The sequence below is a fragment of the Glycine soja genome, chromosome 12, assembly GCF_004193775.1.
Source record: "Glycine soja cultivar W05 chromosome 12, ASM419377v2, whole genome shotgun sequence".
NCBI classification, from domain to species: domain Eukaryota; kingdom Viridiplantae; phylum Streptophyta; class Magnoliopsida; order Fabales; family Fabaceae; genus Glycine; species Glycine soja.
This window is the reverse complement of record NC_041013.1, coordinates 10,804,944-10,824,837: the sequence shown is the minus strand read 5'-3', so window position 1 is coordinate 10,824,837 and position 19,894 is coordinate 10,804,944. Positions and strand designations below refer to the sequence as shown.

Sequence of the window (19,894 nt, the reverse complement as noted above, 5' to 3'; positions counted from 1 at the left end):
AGACAATATAAATTTATTTTTACACTATTACTTCATGTTACTTATTCTTAATTTTGATATGTTATTCTCTTAGTCAACTAGAAATTATTTTGAATATAATTTTAAAATAAATATTATTAAAATTGATAATCTTTGAAAAATAATTTATAATTAAATAATAGTATAAAATAATAAAAATGTTACTGCATTATTATACACTTTTTTTTATTATACAATTATTTTTTAATTCATTATTATACAATTGTTGAACATTATTAGCTCATGAAATTAAAGAATATTTATTAAAACATTTTTATATTATTTTTTAAAAAATTAAATTTTTTAAAAATAATTAAAAATATTTAATAAAATTTATAATAATGCTTAACATGAATCTTAAAATTCCATTAAAAAAATCTGAATTTTAAAAAGTTGTTACATTCAATGTGTCTTAGTTTAAGACAACATACTTGTATATTCCAAATAAACAACAAAGTCACTGACAAATTCATATAAACTGAAGTATATATGCTATCAGTTATTTTTTCACTCAATACTCACGAATCATGGCGAAGGTGGCGATTGTTGAGCTCAATAGAAACTGTGCCAATACAGTGGAAGAGATAGTGAAAATGGAGAGAAAGATCTTTCCCAAGCACGAATCACTGGCTTCATTCTTTCACGATGAACTTAGAAAGAAAAACAGTGGGTTGCTTTATATTCACGTGAATGGCGTAATTGCAGGCTATGTCATGTATTCTTGGCCTTCTTCCTTGTACGGCTCCATCACAAAGCTCGCAGGTTCCAACCCCACTTCGTTTTCTTGCTTAGTTCTAAGTCACGGAATAATGGTTGCATTCAAAATTTCAAATTTCGTCTTTCCAATGTTAAATTTTATGCAGGCGTTGTAAATTAAGTTATGCCCATAACCTGTTTGATGAAATTTCCCAATTAAAAAGATGAAAGCTCTTTTACTACTTGGGAAGATGATAATAATGCGGTCTTATATGTAGCTCTCATCAACCTCAGATAGGCTGTTTTTGGTTCTGAAGAAAGGGAAATAGAGTAGATAGAAATGGAAGAGAAATAATTTGAAAAAAGAGAAATAGAGTACAAATAAAATTGAATGTTAGAGTTGTTTTGTTATGATTAACCCGTGGGTCCACAAAGTTCAAAATTAACTCTCTAATTTCTCTCTCATGCCAAACAACCGCACCTTATTTCCGTCTTTGCAAAAGCATTTTCGTCTTTCGTACCAAATACAGCCATAGTGAGAAGTGTTTTGAAAATCGGACAAACCATATCTGGTTGGACTGAAAAACTGTTGAACCAATATAGTGTCTAGTCTAAATAAATCACAAAAACAGCATTGAGGATAATTGGTCAAAGAATTGGAAAACTAACTAAACACCGGTTTATAGCGGGTCAATGAAAACTACTTTATACAACTTCCATTTGATTTTTTTTTTTTAAGAAAATGAAAAAGTTAACTTGATGCTGTTGATGAACATTTTTATATTAGTATATGGTTGAAACTTAGACTTAGTATTATGATATATTTGATTTGAAATTTTGTATGTAATTTAAATGTTAAAACTTACAAAATAATGTTTTTTTTTATAGTTTTTAAGACTATAAAATAATGATAGTAAGTATGCTTTAACTGGTTCAATGACCAGTTTAATTTTAGAAACGTTAATTGTATTGAATCTTCAATTTTTTGGTTACTCATAACATGGGTATGCCATAATTTGGTCTTGATAGTGAAGGAGCAATGGAGGGGACAAGGCCACGGAGAGGCTCTGTTGAAAGCAGGAATTGAGAAATGCAGGACAAGGAAAGTTTCGCGCATAATGCTTCATGTGGATCCCTTGAGGACTCCTGCAGTGAATCTTTACAAGAAACATGGTTTCCAAATTGACACTTTGGTTGAAGGGTACTACTCCTCAGATAGAGATGCCTATAGAATGTACTTGGACTTCGATTCAAGTTGAAGGAGAAATTAAAAATACATTTTACATATGACCAGTGGTTAATTTAAAAGAACAAATTTGTAACTCTGTGTATGGAGTCATGAAAGACAAGCATTTAATAAAGAGGGCTTGTGGTTTTACTATTGTTTTCCTTTTCCTAGCAGAAAATGAAGATCTATGTAATGTTTTTCAATTGCCTGTACTGCTACTACCTGTACATGCTTTTTCAGTGCAGGTAACATTGTGAAAATGTCTAAAAATGAAAGTATAGAAAGATTGATGATTAAAAAAGTGGAAATGCTAAAATAATTCTAAAAGTAACCAACTAACACTCTTTATTGATGGATGAAACATGTTTAGAATCACAAATTATAAGTCAATCTTATTAAGGAGTGAGCCTTCCAGTGAGAGTGTCATCATTTTGTATGTCACAATTTTTTTACTTGATAAACAAATGCTAATAAGTATTTTTAGATACGTATAGAGGTGTCAGAACAAGTCCGAATCATTGAGTCAACCCGACTCATCATGGATTTGGGCCAAATTAACTCACTTAATTCGTGAGTCTGGTAGGTTTGAGTAGGATTGGTCCACTTAACCCATTTAAATCATTTGAATTAATAAATGTCTTTGATGAAAAAAAAATATCATTTTTTTAAAAAAGAAAAATATTTTAATTTTTTATTTAGGATTTATTTTTACTTTTATACACTTGACAAGCCAACCCACCTAATTACCAACCATTGGTACCGGATTAATATTTTCACGACTCATTTAAGAATGAGTTGAGTTGGCTCAACCCATTTAATGTTCAACCTTTGGTAGACTAATTCGTGTGAGTTAAGTTGACCTATTTTAACCCCTTAGATAAATGTTAAGAAGTTAAAAATAATTTTTTTAATGCACTATGATTTTTATATAGAGGACTCATGTGGTAATTAATAATAAATAAATATGAATTTATACTTCTATTTTTTGTTGGAATAAGAGTATTCTAATATTAAAAATATCATGAAATTGATTTTCAAGTTAGCAGGGGAATAAAGTTTTTACTTCACACTGAAGTGAGTTTTATTTCTCTCAATAATATTTTTCCATACATACAATTGAAAAATAATATATATCTCACTAGAGTCTCTCATCTTCTATATAGGGGAGTAGTATAGTAATTTTAACATACGTGAAAAAAAGTGTAAAAAAAAGAATATCTCATGTGACATTTATTATTTTTCAAGGAAAAAAAAACTCTCTTGCTCGTGCAAGTTATAATACGAAAAATAAAATAGAAAATTTTCAAACGTTTGTTTTTTTTGAAAGATAAATGAAATGATGAATAAAACATTTAATACTGTTGCTGCCCAGGATCGAACTGGGGACCTTTAGTGTGTAAGACTAACGTGATAACCACTACACCACAGCAACTTTAATGTTATATCGTAAAACGAGAATAATATAATTTATTTAAAATATAATGATGGCACATGAAAAACTCAAAACCATAAAATAACTAAAAGAAGAAACTAATAACCTCTTCGCCCTCTTCGAATCCGTTGATCCGCATTCGAGCCCTAGATTTCAATCTAGGGTTTCATTGCACTCTAATTCCATATTCTAACTCTGCTTTCATTCGATTCAGGGGGAATTAAATTGTTTCTATATTTTTTTTTCAATTTTTCACAAATTAGAAATCGATAAAGAAAATGGTGAGGGTGTTGAGAAGCTGCATTCAATCGACATTGAAGCTGGTAAACTCGGTAATTGGGATGGCCGGGCTAGCCATGATTCTATACTCCGCATGGATGATTAGGGTTTGGCAGAGGAAGATGGGTGAGCTTCCCTTTGGTCACGATTCTGATTACCCACCTCCGTGGTAAAATTGTCTTTTATTTTTCTTCCTTTTTTTTTTTTTGTTTTTCTAGCTTCTTTTTTCGTTGTGTGGATGAGTGAGAAACTTTAGACTTCGGTTGACCCGTGGCAAATAAGATTTGAGCATAGAAAAATGTTTTAAAAATACAATGATATTATTATTTGATATTATGGTGCTATTTGATTTTTTTTATTATTATTGTTTTGATATTAAAGCGTTAAATGGAAGATAATGTTTTAGGAAACCAGACGATTTAATTGTGAAAGAGAGAATTGTTTATCGGGGGAGTTGTGTTTGACATTATAATGTTATACAATTTGAGAATATAATTTAAATGACTTTTGGGAATACAGTTTTGCATTCTGTCCACTTGCAAGCTGTTAATGGAATTAAGAGAACCAGGAAACATATTAAGTATAAGCCGGAGTTTTGGAGCAGGATTCGGGTTCTGGCTTAGGATATGGATATGTTTAAGGTTTTAAATTGTGGTTTTTGTAATAATCCTTGATATTGTGGAAAGTTTATTGTGGTCGTAGAAACTCCAACAACTTTGATGTTAGACGCAGATGCCATTTTTTAAAACCTTGATATTCATTTTGTGAGGTACACTGGTTGGTACTTTGTATGCTTCAAATCTTTTGAAGATGATTTTTATTTTTTGGTGGTTTGGGGGGTGGGGTGTTCTCACACTGATTGCTTATTTTTGTATACTTTTTGAGAAATAATCGTGTCCAAAGTCCAAACACTGTATTTCCTTCTTTGATTCTTCTTTACATTATTAAGTTTTCTGATCTGTATGTATGGACAGATTGTTAACAAATTGTTTTTTTTTTTCTGCAATCAGGTTCATTTACACATTTCTTGGGCTTGGAGTTGCGTTCTGTGTAATCACTTGTTTAGGTCATGTTGCTGCTGAAACTGCTAATGGCTGTTGCCTGTATTTGGTATCCTTTTCTTTAATCTACCATTATATTTCAATCTATGATGCACGGATACAGGCACTATTATCGGATATGTTTCTGATACAATGCAAGGATATGACACTTCTAAAAACTTAGGTTGTAACTATGGCATGATACAACATAAAATATATATGAAATTTATAGATTACTCTTAACAAATATTTTTAACCATTTTCTTAAAATCTAAATTCGAGACTTTTAATTTTAAGCATTAAATGCATTAAGGAAAATATGTTTTAATATGATAAAATAAATAAGGTTATAAGGTAGCCATTATTAGCTAACAATTAAAATAAGGAAATGATTACTGTTTAATGTATTTATCTATTGATCCCCTGTGTACTTAATGATTTTGGCATTTTTCACTTAATTTCATTTCTGATAAGTATTAATCAAACACCATTGATAATTTTCACTGCTGAAACTTTTAATTTTCTGCACTGAAATAGAGACTTCTAATTATTAATTGCTAGTGCATGGTAAGAAAACATATTTTAATAAAATAAATGATACAATAATATTTTAAGATAACTATAATCATTTAATAATTTTTTTTATCAGTGCATTTAATAATTTAAACAAGGGAAAGTTCACTGTTGAATGTATTCATTGATTTCCTGTGTACTGAATTATTTTTGCACTTTTCACTTAATTTCACTTTTGGTAAATATTAAACAAGCCCCAATAATATTTTTTTAGTGATGAAACTTTTAATTTTATGTACTGAATTGAGCTTTCAAGCAGCCTAAACAGTAGTAGCATTGTGTTCAATTGCAAAAACATCTCGTTATGTGGTCATTAAGTCATTTAGGCACTGTTGACCTTGACTGCTTACAGTATATAGTATTTGTTGTTTTGCTTATCATGCTGGAGGCTGCAGTAACTGTTGATGTATTTGTAAACCAGGACTGGGAGAAGGTATTGTATATAAAGAACTTTCTCAGTAATGTTTTTGTTAAATTCAATACTTCTGTAGTCTTCTCTTCCTGTGACATATATGTGTTAAACCATTATCTGATCCATTCAAACATGGAAATTGGAATCAGGACTTCCCAAAGGACCCCTCCGGGAGTTTTGATCAGTTCAAGAATTTTATCAGGTCAAATTATGAGATGTGCAAATGGGTAGGCCTGTCACTTGTTTCTGTACAGGTGAATCTCCCTCTTCTCTGTGTGACACTAGTATAACAATTTACGACACAATTACTGTAGAAGCCTAATCACCTAATGTTGAAAATTCTTCCCACTTCCTAGTTGATTATAATATACAAGTTTTCAACACATTCAAGTTATTTAGTTCAAGAGAATTTTGTATTCAGGTTTTCAAGATTGTCTAAGTAGCTTCTTCCTTCTCTTTTGTGAATAAAGCATACTAAGAAAACTATGGCTAATGATCGGAAAATACTGAGTTTTAAAACAATATTTATTGCTTTCTCTAAGCAAGTTTGGGGGACCTGTTGTATGTGAGACTAACACGATAAGCACTACACAGCAGCAACTTTCTTCTTTTGTACACATCTCTTTCACACTGTCAAGATCAGGTTTTATCTTTTTTAAAAAAATGGAAAAAGAAAATATCGGCTTTTGTCGTTTGTTTCTAAGTGCATCCTGTTATGTTTGTCCTTTATATATACTTTATATGTTTTGTTTAGTTATTTGTAATTTGGATGCATATTTTACGATTAAGGGATTGATAAAGGTAATACTCCTGTTGTGGATGAGATCTGAACCAATTATTCTATCTGTATAATTACTTAATTAGTATGTATAACACAAATATGTGGTGGGCAAAATATCTTCATGAAGGATGCGTTCTGTTTTATATATGGACTGCTATTTGTATCAGTTATCTCAGCTGCATATTATCAGTTATCAACGTGTCAGCATATAGCAGGGATGGTTTTATCAGATTTGATGTTTTCATCTTTATGAGTTTGTATTTTTAGTGTTTTTGGGTGGGTTATGAGCCAGTAAGGAGACTGATGTTATATGTTTTGCTATTTTTGGTTATACATGGGGGATGTAGGTAATGGTCGTGCTTTTGTTTGCAGTAAGATGTCTGGTCTTTGCTTTTGATGTATTATGTTTTGGATCATTCAAGGCACATCTTGCGATTCAGATGGTTTTAATAAATTTGATTGTCTTTTAAAAAAAAAAAAAAAAAACTTAATTAGGATGTTAAACAACTGGCAACTAGTACAATGTCTACTGTTTTTCTAATACATTTGTTCTGTCAGTACAGTACCTGGTCAGCTAGTGCATATTTCTTGTGCTTTGTTACATATTTCTCTGACTACTACTTGGTTAATGAATGATGTATTAATGGATGGCTGTCTGTGCTGCTAACAAGCAGGGACTCTCTTTATTATTGGCAATGATACTCAAAGCACTAGGGCCACATCAATATTATGACAGTGATGATGAATATGCTCCTGACAGGGTGCCACTCTTGAAGAATGCTCCACCTCATTATGTTGTTGATCCAGGATATGCACATGGAAATGATACATGGAGGAGACAAGGTAGAAAAGATTGGAATTCTTTAATTGATCATAGTTTTCTTATTCTAGCTATCTTGGATTTCCTTTATCATTTATTTTCACTAGTCTGTTTCAAATACCTATTATCATGCATCAGCCTTATTCTTAAATGGTTTGAAGAGGCAAGTAGACCGTACTTCGATTTATACTACAATTTATGAATTTGAAAATGGTTATGTATTAGATAAATCTATATCATTTTTTTTTGAAGATTTTATATGCAATCTATAGCATTTATGTTAGCAATATTGATTTTCTTCATTCCTCTTTTTTTAAACTTGTTTAGAAATTAGAACATTAATCTCTGCTAATGATGCTTTTTTTGCATGATATTGATTTAACTTTAATGTTAACATTATTCTGTCAGTGGTAAGATACTTTATGAAATATCTGTTTGATTTTATATAGTCACTATTTATTAGTTACCTTGGTGGAATAAGTCTTGCTTTGTTTTTCTTTGGTGAATACTTGGTTATTGTTTTATTGTACATTAGTCAGCATGTTGAACCTTAGCTCTTGCTTGCACTTTTCTCTTTTTAAATGGAAGTTTCCTTTTTAATCAGAGAAATAGGGTAAGGCCAATGCTTTCAACTGAACCTTGACGTTTGGAGCCATGGAAGGTAGGAGAGGTAGTCCTTTCGGATGCCAGTTGGCTTAGAAAAAGGACTTGTATGCTGGAGATGGATTAGCTATTGGATTAATGGGTATGGGAGAAACAAGTGCTTATTGTGACCCTTGCATCTGTTACACCAATTTCATACAGTTATGAGCAAAATATTTTTTTTTTATTTCTTTTTTGGTGAATGAACGTATGTATCATTATGATTCCTGTCTGTATATAGTAAATAAAATCCTCTTCATGATAGACCCCCCCCCCCCCCCCCCCTGTATCTTCTGTTAACAGTATCTCAGAAGTTGCCTAAAAAAAATCTCCGAGAAGTTGGATCCATGGATATGAACAAATATTCTTTTGTTTATCCTGGTTACTGATCATTCAACTGTTTGGTGCCGGTGCATTTAGGCAAAAACACGATTGTCCTTTTCTTTTTTGTGCGTTTTTACTTTTTAAAGTTCAAAGACTTGAGAGATTCGGATTATAAACTTCATTTCATCACTTGATCAAATGGAGATGAAATTGATTTCCTACAGGTGTCGTTGCGAGCTTAAAAAAAAACAAACAGAAAAATCTTGTTTTTGAATGTTCATTAGACAAAGACACTTGTGTTTTTCTTTCTAATTAGTGTAATTAGACAAATGAATAAAACATCTAATGATTCTAAAATGTTTCATCAACGGTTGTTAAATTAACAAAAAAATCTAATGATTTTAAAATATAGAAGCAGTTTTTTTATAAAAACAAAAATTTACATTTAATCAAATTAATGAATGTTGTGAAATTAAAATTTCAATCTAGCGGTTTACAATTTGTTAGATATTTATGGAATTTTGATAAAATAACTAATAAATATTTAACTATGTTATATTGTTGTAGTAACTGCTGACTCTATATTTGATTGGTCTCTTTACCTATTGCTTGTAATTGTTTAAATTATTTACAATTGTTGGGGTTATATATATATATATATATATAACTCCTGGATGTTTGTCATATATAAAGTGTGTGTATAGAACCAATATTGATTTATTTCAAATAATAACAACAACATTCATTTTTCTCTGTGCCTTGTGTTTGTGTGTGATCATATTTTTCTAGTTTTGATCTTGCTTTGTAGTATCATAGTTCTTGAACCAACAAGTGGCGTTGTCTGTGGAAAAAAATGCAAAGGTTAACAAGATCATTCAAGAAATGGCAACGAAGTTTGACATTAAGAAGTTCTTTGGCTCCAATGACTTTGGACTATGGAAGATCAAAATGGAAGCAATCTTGATTCAACAAGGATGTGATGAAGTATTGAAAGGGGAGTTGAACATGCCGCCAACCTTGACGCATGCAAAGAAGAAAAGTATTATTGACAAGGCCAGGAGTGCAATCATACTGTGCCTTGGTGATAAGGCACTAAGGGAGGTTGCAAAGGAGAAAACTGCGGCTGGGATATGGGCAAAGTTGGAATCCCTGTACATGACCAGGTCTTTGGCCCATAGGTTGTGTCTCAAACAACAACTCTATTCATTCAAGATGGCAGAAACAAGGACGATCGAGGAACAACTCGCAGAATTCAACAAGAACATTGATGATCTTGAGAATATCGGAGTGAAACTAGAAGATGAAGATAAAGTTATCATTCTTCTAAATGCTTTACCTAAAACCTTTGAGCACTTTAGAGATGCTCTTCTGTATGGGAAGGATCAGCTAAATACCTTGGAGGAGGTGGTCACCTCAATTCAAACCAAAGAATTCCAAAAACTCCAAGATTCAAAGATTACAGAGGAGGTGTCATCTGGTCTAGCAGCAATGAAGGGAAAAGGAAAGAAGGGATAAGGTAAATGGAAGAAGTCAAGGCCTGAAACCAAGAAGCGGGTCCGATGTTTCAAATGTCAAAAGGTTGGCCATATCAAGAAGCACTGCCCTAAGAAAGGTACCAAGGCCTCTCGGGTTACTGAAACTGCAGATGTTGCAAAAGCTTATGAAGGATATGAATCTGCTGGGGTCTTGGTGGCTTCATCTGATGATTCACAGAAGAGTTGGGTCATGGACTCAGGATGCACATACCATATGTGTCCTGTAAAGGATTACTTCGAGGATCTTGAACAAAAAGAGTATGGAACAGTACTCCTTGGGAACAACAAGGCTTGCAAGGTGCATGGCATTGGGACTGTCAGACTGAGAATGTTTGACAACAGGGAAATGCTGCTGTAAGATGTGAGGTACAATCCAGAACTCAAGAGAAACCTTATCTCTATAAGCATGTTTGATCTTATAGGATACATTACAAAGGTTGAGAATGGGATAATGAAGGTGTCTACTGGAGCCTCAATCATTGCTAAGGGAAGGCGAAGCAATGGGCTATACATCCTGGAAGGATCCACAGTAATTGGACAAGCATCTGTTGCAAGTCAAACAATGGAAGATAAGTCTAAATTGTGGCAGTTGCAGCTAGGCCACATCAGTGATAAGTCTAAATTGTGGCACCTTCTGATGGGTGATAAACTCCACAAATTGGAGTTTTGTGACCAGTATGTCTTGGGAAAATCTCACAGGGTGAAATTTGGGACAGGTAAGCGCACCTCAACCAAACCTTTTGAGTATGCTCATGCAGATCTATGGGGACCATTTAGGATCCAAACACATGGGGGTGGATCCTATTTCTTGAGCATTATCCATGACTATTCAAGAAGAGTATGGGTCTACATCCTAAGGAACAAAGCTGAAACATCTCAGAAGTTCAAGGAATGACGTACTTGATAACTGCTAAATAATAGTGAATTAATAGTGGAAAATCGGTCTAAAATTAACTTAGAATTAATTATTTAGCATTTATTTATGCTTAATTTGGAAAGATTTATTTAATTTCGAATTTTGATTGCAGATGTGAAAAAAGGAGGTACAACAAGCAAAAAGGAGCAGAAATAAAGGAAAAAAAAGAAGAAAATCAGAAAAAGCCCAAGCCCAAGTTTGCACCTATAAATAAGAGGGCCAGCCTAGGAAAGCAGACACTTCTTGAGAACTCAGTTTTCAGACCTCTAGCACTCAGTTTTCACCCCCCTTCTCATTGTAAAGCCCTCATGACTATGAGTGGCTAATCCCCTAGCTAGGGCCTGGCAGGCCTAAAAAGCCAATGATGTATGGAGCATTTCAAGAGTTATCAATAAAAAGAGGAATTCCCTCCAGGTTCTTTTATTTATCTACCGTTCTTTCTTTTTACATCCTGTATCTCAGAACTTGCTTTCTATTAGGGTTTAGTCCACTCGGGAGAGGATAAAGCCTAATTAGGGGTAAGGAATGAATACTTGAATCTGTTTTAAGGGTTAGGCCACTCGGGAGAGGGTAACGCTTAAGAGAACACTAAAAGGAAGAAATTATTGGGTTATCTTTTATAGGGTTTTCCTTTCAGGTTCTTTTATCTGCTTTTCTTTCTTATTTATTCTGCATTTCAAACTTTATTTTCTGTTAGTCTTTAGGCCACTCGGGAGAGGGTAAAGCCTAATTAGGGATAAGGAATGAATGCGTGAATCGGTTATAAGGGTTAGGCCACTCGGGAGAGGGTAAAGCCTAATTAGGGATAAGGAATGAATGCGTGAATCGGTTATAAGGGTTAGGCCACTCGGGAGAGGGTAACGCTTAATAGAACAATAAAAGAAAGAAATCATTGGGTTAGCATGACTTAATGCCCCAATGCCCATGCTTTAGCAAACATCTAGAATGTAATCTTAATGCATCTTAGTTATTGAGTCTTCGCAAAGGGCATTTGGAAGATAGGTAATTAAGGTAGGCTTGTCATCATGAGGCATCAGTGGCAAGTTGATGGATAGATGTGGGGCAGAATTAGTTCACTGGTATTGATAATAGACAAATCCTGAATCCATATATCTAGGCTGATTAGGCTTGTTAGGTTTTAGCGATTTTACTATATAGACTTTATTCCCTATTTTATTGTTTGAAGTTTCTTATTTTATTGTTGGGTTTTCTTAGAAGTAGTTATTCTTATCTTTATGATATCTCAATTTAAATATTTTATCTTTTATTTTGATCTTTCAATCTTTTATCTTTTTCTTTTATCTTCTAATTTTATCTTTAAATATCTTATCTTTTCTTTTATCTTCTAATTTTATCTCTAAATATCTTATCTTTTCTTTACCTTATCTCTTATATTTCTTTATCTTTTATTTTAAATTCTTATCTCTTGCTTCTAAATTGGGGTTTGCATTAATCTAAGTACAAACAAAGTCCCTGTGGATTCGACACTCGGACTTCCGAGAACTTTACTACTTGTGACGATTTGGTACACTTGCCAACGAGTTAACAAGTTTTTGGCGCCGTTGCCGGGGATTTTGTTTTCGCATTTAAGTGTCATATTATCAGTTTGTAATTTGTTTCCCTCTTGGCCATTCTTTCCTTCACTGTTGGCCATTCTTTCTTTCACCCCTCCTCTTTCCCTTGGCCATTCTTTCTCTCACCACTCCTCTTTCCCCATTCTTTCCTTCTCCATAAATTACACGGGTATAAACTTGTGTTTTTATGCGAGGTAAATCTACTATCGTTCCCATAGACTTAGAAATCGAAGCTACCTGTCGGTGTAACAATGCCGCGAGAAGACAAAGGGAGCAAGACATAGATACTTCACCTCCTCTCTCTCCAAATCACGTTCAAATGGACGGAGAACCAGTACGTAGGGTTACATTAAAAGATTTCTGTCATACTACTACTCCTGAATTCTTCACAAGTATCACACCGCCAGAGGTTCAAGCCCCTAATATTTCGTACCCTCATTCTCTCATTCAGCTGATTCACGGGAACCTCTTCCATGGTCTCCCAAGTGAGGATCCTTATACGCATCTAGCCTCATTTATAGAAATATGCAACACGTTTAAGATAACGGGAGTTCCACCACAAGCGGTACGCCTCAGCCTCTTTTCTTTCTCGTTAGCGGGAGAGGCAAAAAGATGGTTGCATTCTTTTAAAGGCAACACCTTTAGGACTTGGGAAGAAGTTGTAGACATATTTCTGAAAAAGTACTTCCCTGAATCCAAGACAGCTGAAGGGAAGCTAGAAATCTCATCTTTCCATCAATTCCCAGATGAATCCCTTAGCGAGGCCTTAGAACGCTTCCACGGATTGTTAAGGAAAACGCCCACTCATGGATATAGCGAGCCAGTACAGTTAAACATCTTCATTGATGGATTACGACCTCAATCGAAGCAATTATTGGACGCATCCGCAGGAGGAAAAATCAAGTTAAAGACACCCGAGGAAGCGATGGAACTCATTGAGAACATGGCAGCGAGCGATCGGGCTATCCTTCGTGACCGTTCTCATGTCCCAACAAAGAAAAGCCTCCTAGAGCTTAGTACACAAGACGCAACTCTGGCACAACATAAGTTGATATCCAGACAATTAGAAGCTATTACGAAGACGCTTAACAAATTGCCCCAACAACTACAAGTAGTGAATATTTCTCATTCCCCTGTTTTGCAAGTAGAGGGATGTCCCACATGTGTAGGAACACATGAGCCTGGACAATGCGCAATCCAACATGAGCCCTCTCAAGAAATAAATTACATGGGCAATCCTAATCGCCAAGGTTTCCAAGGCTACTACCAAGGAAACCCGTCTGGATACAATAACGGATTGCCAAGATTTAACCAGGGAAGAAACTTTAACCGAGGCTCCGGCTGGAGAAATCAAGGAAATCAGTACAAGGAGCTTAGGCCTCAACCACCATACCAGCACCCTAGTCACGGTCCGAGTCAGCAAGAAAAGCCGTCTCTCAGTATAGAGGAAATGATCTTAAGTTTCACTCAGGAAACAAGGGCATTCATCCAGGAGACAAGGGCAAACACTCAGAAGACGAAGGCATTCAGTCAGGAGACAAGAGCGTTCATCCAGGAGACGAGATCACATCAAAAGAGCACATATGCAGCTATCAGAAACCTGGAGACACAATTGGGCCAGCTAGCCTAGGAAAGGGCTGAAAGGCCCACAAGAACTTTTGGGGCTAATACTGAGAAGAACCTAAGAGAAGAGTGTAAAGCGGTAGTGACTCGAGCACAAAAGAACTCTCAAGAAGCAAGAACGATGACAGAAGACGAGGAAACTGAGGATAAGAAAGAAAAAATTCAAGAGGAAGGGAAGCTAGAGGAAGAAGAGAAGGTGGTCTCATCACCTAAAACCAAGAGTCAAAAGGCAAGAGAAGCTAAGAAGGAAGAATCGCCAGTCTTGCCACAGGATCTTCCGTATCCTAAGGTGCCAACCAAGAAGAATAAAGAGCGCTACTTCAAGCGTTTCTTAGAAATATTTAAAGGACTGGAGATCACCATGGCATTCGGGGAGGCCTTATAACAGATGCCCCTCTACTCTAAGTTCATGAAAGACATCATCACTAAGAAGGGGAAATATATAGACAGCGAGAACATTGTAGTAGGAGGCAATTGTAGCGCGATCATTCAAAGGAAGCTACCTAAAAAGTTCAAGGACCTCGGAAGCGTTACCATCCCATGCACTATAGGAAAAGAAGCGGTAGATAAAGCCCTCATTGATCTAGGGGCAAGCATCAATTTGATGCCCTTATCAATGTGTCGACGAATTGGGAATCTGAAAATTGATCCCACTAGAATGACACTTCAATTGGCAGACCGCTCAATTACGAGACCATACGGGGTGGTAGAAGATGTCCTGGTCAAGGTTCGCCACTTCACTTTTCCGGTGGACTTTGTCATCATGGACATCGATGAGGACACAAAAATTCCCCTTATCTTAGGCAGACCCTTCATGTTGACTGCCAACTGTGTGGTAGATATGGGGAACGGAAGCTTGGAACTGAGTATTGACAATCAGAAGATCACTTTCGACCTTTTTAAAGCAATGAAGTATCCACGGGAAGGTTGGAAGTGCTTCAAGATAGAAAAGATTGACAGGGACAATAATATCAATATTCTGGATACACCACACACTTCACTGGAGAAAGCAATAGTAAATAAGATGGACTGTCTCACCAGTGAAGAAGAAGAGGATCTCAAGGCTTGCTTGGAAGACTTGGATCGGCAAGAAGTCATTCTTGAGAAAGAATCCTGTTTTGAGATATTAGAGAAAAAGGCTCTACCCGAGAAAAAGAAGGTTGAATTAAAGGTATTGCCTAAGCATTTAAAGTATGTTTTCTTGGAAGGTGACACCAAACCTGTAGTAATTAGTAATGCACTGACACAGGCAGAAGAGAACAGGTTGGTGGACATCCTGAGGAAGCATAAGGAAGCAATCGGATGGCATATATCTGACTTGAAGGGAATCAGTCCTTCGTATTGCATGCATAAGATAATGATGGAGGACGATTACAAGCCTATTCGACAACCTCAGAGACGTTTGAATCCGACTATGAAAGAAGAAGTAAGGAAGGAAGTGCTTAAGTTGTTAAAGGCTAGACTCATATACCCTATCTCTGATAGAGGTTGGGTCAGTCCGGTACAAGTGGTCCCCAAGAAAGGTGGAATGACAGTCGTGAAGAATGAAAAGAATGATCTAATACCCACACGAACTGTCACGGGCTGGCGGATGTGCATTGACTACCGCAAGTTAAACGAAGCCACCCGGAAGGACCATTTTCCTTTGCCCTTCATGGATAAGATGTTCGAAAGACTTGCAGGGCAAGCATACTACTGTTTCTTGGACGGATACTCAGGTTATAATCAAATCGCGGTGGATCCCAAGGATCCGGTAAAGACAGCCTTTACATGCCCTTATGGTGTTTTTGCTTATAGGCGAATGCCATTTGGATTGTGTAATGCACCAGCTACATTTCAAAGGTGCATGCTGTTTATATTCTCAGATATGGTGGAGAAGAGTATCAAAGTTTTCATGGACGACTTCTCAATTTTTGGGCCCTCGTTCGACACTTGTTTTGGATAATTTAGAAAAGGTATTACAAAGGTGTGTCAAAACCAACTTGGTATTGAACTAGGAAAAGTGCCAATTTATGGTTCGAGAGGGTATTGTTTTGGGTCACAAGATCTCATGTAAAGGCATAGAAGTTGACCCAGCAAAGATAGACGTCATCGAGAGGTTGCCACCACCACTGAATGTCAAAGGCGTCAGAAGTTTCCTGGGGCATGCTGGCTTTTATAGGAGGTTCATTAAGGACTTCTCAAAAATCGCCAAGCCCCTAAGTAATCTGCTGAACAAAGATGTAGCCTTTAAGTTTGATAAAGATTGTTCAGCAGCGTTCCAGACACTGAAGCATAAGCTCACCACGGCACCAGTAATGATTGCCCCAGATTGGAGCAAGGATTTTGAATTGATATGTGATGCTAGCGACTATGCAGTAAGTGCAGTTCTGGGACAAAGGCATGACAAGGTTTTTCACGCCATATATTATGCCAGCAAGGTCCTAAACGAGGCGCAATTAAATTATGCCACTATAGAGAAGGAGATGCTGGCCATTGTTTTTGCCTTAGAAAAGTTTCGGTCTTACTTGATAGGATCAAGGGTCGTCATTTTCACTGACCATGCCGCCATCAAGCATTTGCTAGCTAAGGCGGATTCAAAGCCGAGATTAATTAGATGGGTCCTGTTGCTACAAGAATTTGATATCACCATCAAGGATAAAAGAGGATCCGAAAACGTAGTGGCTGACCATTTATCCAGATTGAAGAACAAGGAGATCACCAAGGAGGAACCAGAGGTAAAAGGCGAATTCCCTGACGAATTCCTCTTACAAGCCGACACTCGACCTTGGTTTGCAGACATGGCCAACTATAAAGCCACCGGGATCATCCAGAAGAATTTAATTGGAATCAGAAGAAGAAATTCTTGCATGATTCACGCTTCTATGTCTGGGATGATCCTCATTTATTCAAGGCAGGGGCTGATAATTTACTAAGAAGATGTGTTACGAAGGAAGAAGCGCGAAATATTCTTTGGCACTACCACAGTTCACCCTATGGTGGTCATCACAATGGGGACAGAACGGCGGCAAAAGTGCTACAATCAGGTTTTTTCTGGCCCTCCATTTTTAAAGATGCCCACGAGTTCGTGCGTTATTGCGATAGATGCCAAAGAACAGGGGGAGTCTCACGAAGGAATGAAATGCCATTACAAAATGTAATGGAAGTTGAGATTTTTGACTGCTGGGGCATAGACTTCATGGGGCCTCTTCCTTCTTCATACGGGAATGTCTACATCTTGGTAGCTGTGGATTACGTCTCCAAATGGGTGGAGGCCATAGCCACACCAAAAGATGATGCCAGGGTAATGATCAAGTTCTTGAAGAAGAACATCTTTTCCCGTTTTGGAGTCCCAAGAACTCTGATTAGCGATGGGGGCACGCATTTTTGTAACCATCATCTGAGAAAAGTCCTGGAGCAATACAATGTACGACATAAGGTAGCTACACCTTATCATCCGCAAACAAATGGCCAAGCAGAGATATCTAACAGAGAGCTGAAACGAATCCTTGAAAAGACAGAAGCATCATCAAGGAAGGATTGGGCCTTGAAGCTCGATGACACACTCTGGGCCTACAGGACAGCATTTAAGACTCCCATTGGCTTATCACCCTTTCAGCTAGTATATGGGAAGGCATGCCACCTACCAGTAGAATTGGAGCATAAAGCATATTGGGCTCTTAAATTCCTAAACTTTGATAATAGGGCATGCAGAGAGAAGAGGAAGCTGCAGTTATTGGAATTGGAAGAAATGAGGTTGAATGCTTATGAATCATCTAGGATTTACAAGCAGAAGACTAAGGCGTATCACGATAAGAAGTTACAAAAGAAAGAATTCTAGCCAGGGCAGCAGGTATTACTCTTGAACTCCAGGTTGAGACTCTTCCCAGGAAAGCTGAAGTCAAAGTGGTCAGGACCGTTCATTATTAAAGAAATCAGATCTCACGGAGCAGTAGAATTAGTGGACCCTCGAGCAGAAAATTATGAGAAGAAATGGATCGTCAACGGACAGCGCTTAAAGATCTATAATGGAGGACAATTAGAGAAGTTGACGACCGTCGTGCATTTAAAAGATCCTTGAAAGAAGCTCTATGTCTAGCTAAAGACATTAAACTAAGCATTGGTTGGGAGGCAACCCAACATTTTATTATAGGTATTTATGTTCTGTCCTTATTTTGCAATTGTTATTTTCTGTTTTGTTTTTTTTCTTAAAAAAAAAACACAGGGCCCAAATAGGTGCAAACAGCAAACAGGAGGGGTACCAATTTCAACTTGAAGTGGGCTGCACGAAGCCACGCGCTTAGCGCGCGACCTCGCGCTAAGTGCCCAGGTAAGTTTTTAAAATTTGAATTTTTGAATCTGAGGGGCAACCAAGGGACGCTTCCCTTGGTGCGCTTAGCGGCCACATGCGCGCTAAGCGCGCACGTCATAAATTCGGGGGAGTTATCGAAACCCCCAAACCCCTCAGTTGCCTCCAGGGGGGCTTTTCTAATTTGAGAAACTCTCGTTTCTCTCTTCTTCTACGCTTTCACTCTCTTTACACCCTTCTCTCTCTGCATTCTCTTCTTACCCACATATCTCTTGTGCCTTTTTCACGTAGTTTTGCAGATGGATCCGTCGCTCACGACTCCAGAGGCCTATCGTCAGCAGGTCGCCTGGCCAGGAGACCAGCCCTCCACTGACAGGGGGGAATGGCCTTCTGGAGTCGCTGCTGAGGATCCTGTAGTTGATGAGGACCTCATGGCTGGCGCTGATTGGGGCCCATGGGCAGATTTGGGAGGCGGCGTAGGACATTAGTTTATTTAGTTTTATTTTTCTTTATGTTTTTGTTTCATGTTTTATGTTTATGTTTATGTTCTTATGTTTTAGGTTTCTAGTTTAAGTTATTTTGTCATACTTGTAGCTTGTGTTCAAAATGAAAAGCAGTGGTAATATTATTAGATTTGAGCATATGCGTGAATAAATAAATTGCATGATAACTTGAGAAATGACAATTTTGAGTTTGTTCTGAAAGGTCCAACACTTGAAAGGCTACTAGTCATTGGAAAACACTGGTCTTGGAAGCAAAAGTCAGATCAAGGAATGAAACATGATTCACAGAAAAGGAAAGGTTAGCTTGATGGAATGAAGACACATCTGGTACGCTAATACTGAATTTATCCCGATGAGAGTGTGACCTTAATTGTGAGAGAAAATGCCTATTTTTAAACTTTTAGTTTTGCATCATTCTTGGACTGTTAAAATTAGTTACTTAAGGTGGATATGATCAAGGCCATGTTTGTTTTATTTCACCCACTCAGCCAAAAAGCTAACCCAACATAATTTTATCCCTTGCACCCATATTGAGCCGAAAGAATTATAATGATTTATTCTGAGTAGAACCCTAAGCCAAGAAATTCATATTCCTGACCTTGTGTAGGATTCTAAGAGAGCAGTAGGGTTCTAAATGATAATAAGGCCTTAATTTGGGGGAGTTTGAACAAATGGGTAAAGTAGCCAAGGAAATAGCACACACTAGAACACCTCTAAATAATTGTGAGCCCATTGTTATTATTATGCTTATTATTGAAAAAAAAGAAAAAAAAAGAAAAAAAAAAGAAAAGAAAAAAAAGGGAAAAAGAAATATATATATATATATATATATATATATATATATATATATATATATATATATATATATATATATATATAATAAATAAAAAGGGCAAGAATGAAAAAGAGAGGTGTCAGTGGAAAGTGCTAAAGGCAAAAAGGGGCTTAAAGTGGGAAATAGGTCTTGACAAGAATTTAAATTTTTGGAATGCATGCTCTCTTATAATCTTATATTTTGAATTTCCAAGAAAAACCATGATTCTTTGTTAGTCAGGCCCCATTACAAGCCATAAAAGTCCTTAGTGATCCACCGAAGGTAATTAAGACTAACCTTAACTGAGATGAAGTACAAAACTCTTGAGTTTTATTTACAGGTTGTTAAAATTGCAAACACTTGACCAGACACTTGTGAGCAGAGAGAAACACCAGC

At 36.3% G+C, this 19,894-nt stretch overlaps 3 protein-coding genes and 1 non-coding gene across 4 annotated transcripts; 3 read left to right on the top strand and 1 right to left on the bottom strand.

Annotated features, from left to right (window-relative positions):
• Positions 1-486: 486 nt before the first annotated feature.
• LOC114379463 (mycothiol acetyltransferase-like) lies at positions 487-2,095 on the top strand. The gene is made up of 2 exons (XM_028338130.1): positions 487-780; positions 1,744-2,095. Exons 1-2 carry the CDS (start codon positions 546-548, stop codon positions 1,971-1,973), a joined length of 465 nt encoding a protein of 154 aa, XP_028193931.1. The 5' UTR covers positions 487-545; the 3' UTR covers positions 1,974-2,095.
• Positions 2,096-3,301: 1,206 nt separating this feature from the next.
• Positions 3,302-3,374, bottom strand: TRNAV-UAC. Its single transcript has one exon. It is a non-coding gene; the product is annotated as a tRNA-Val (tRNA).
• Positions 3,375-3,473: 99 nt separating this feature from the next.
• Positions 3,474-8,185, top strand: LOC114378292 (tetraspanin-19-like). Its single transcript, XM_028336864.1, has 6 exons — positions 3,474-3,822; positions 4,664-4,763; positions 5,619-5,699; positions 5,828-5,932; positions 7,134-7,302; positions 7,884-8,185. Exons 1-6 carry the CDS (start codon positions 3,653-3,655, stop codon positions 7,889-7,891), a joined length of 633 nt encoding a protein of 210 aa, XP_028192665.1. The 5' UTR covers positions 3,474-3,652; the 3' UTR covers positions 7,892-8,185.
• Positions 8,186-12,589: 4,404 nt separating this feature from the next.
• Positions 12,590-13,900, top strand: LOC114378705. The gene has a single exon (XM_028337344.1). The coding sequence runs from the start codon at positions 12,590-12,592 to the stop codon at positions 13,898-13,900; it is 1,311 nt and encodes a 436-aa protein (XP_028193145.1).
• Positions 13,901-19,894: the final 5,994 nt, after the last annotated feature.

What these genes read in the sequence shown, in the direction of transcription:
- LOC114379463 (XM_028338130.1), top strand. Translation starts at nt 546, where the DNA reads ATGGCGAAGGTGGCGATTGTTGAGCTCAATAGAAACTGTGCCAATACA. An exon ending in CTCCATCACAAAGCTCGCAG is followed by an intron (nt 781 to 1,743) that starts GTTCCAACCCCA and finishes TGGTCTTGATAG; the next exon opens with TGAAGGAGCAATGGAGGGGA.
- LOC114378292 (XM_028336864.1), top strand. Translation starts at nt 3,653, where the DNA reads ATGGTGAGGGTGTTGAGAAGCTGCATTCAATCGACATTGAAGCTGGTA. An exon ending in TAAACCAGGACTGGGAGAAG is followed by an intron (nt 5,700 to 5,827) that starts GTATTGTATATA and finishes AATTGGAATCAG; the next exon opens with GACTTCCCAAAGGACCCCTC. An exon ending in TGTCACTTGTTTCTGTACAG is followed by an intron (nt 5,933 to 7,133) that starts GTGAATCTCCCT and finishes GCTAACAAGCAG; the next exon opens with GGACTCTCTTTATTATTGGC.
- LOC114378705 (XM_028337344.1), top strand. Translation starts at nt 12,590, where the DNA reads ATGGACGGAGAACCAGTACGTAGGGTTACATTAAAAGATTTCTGTCAT.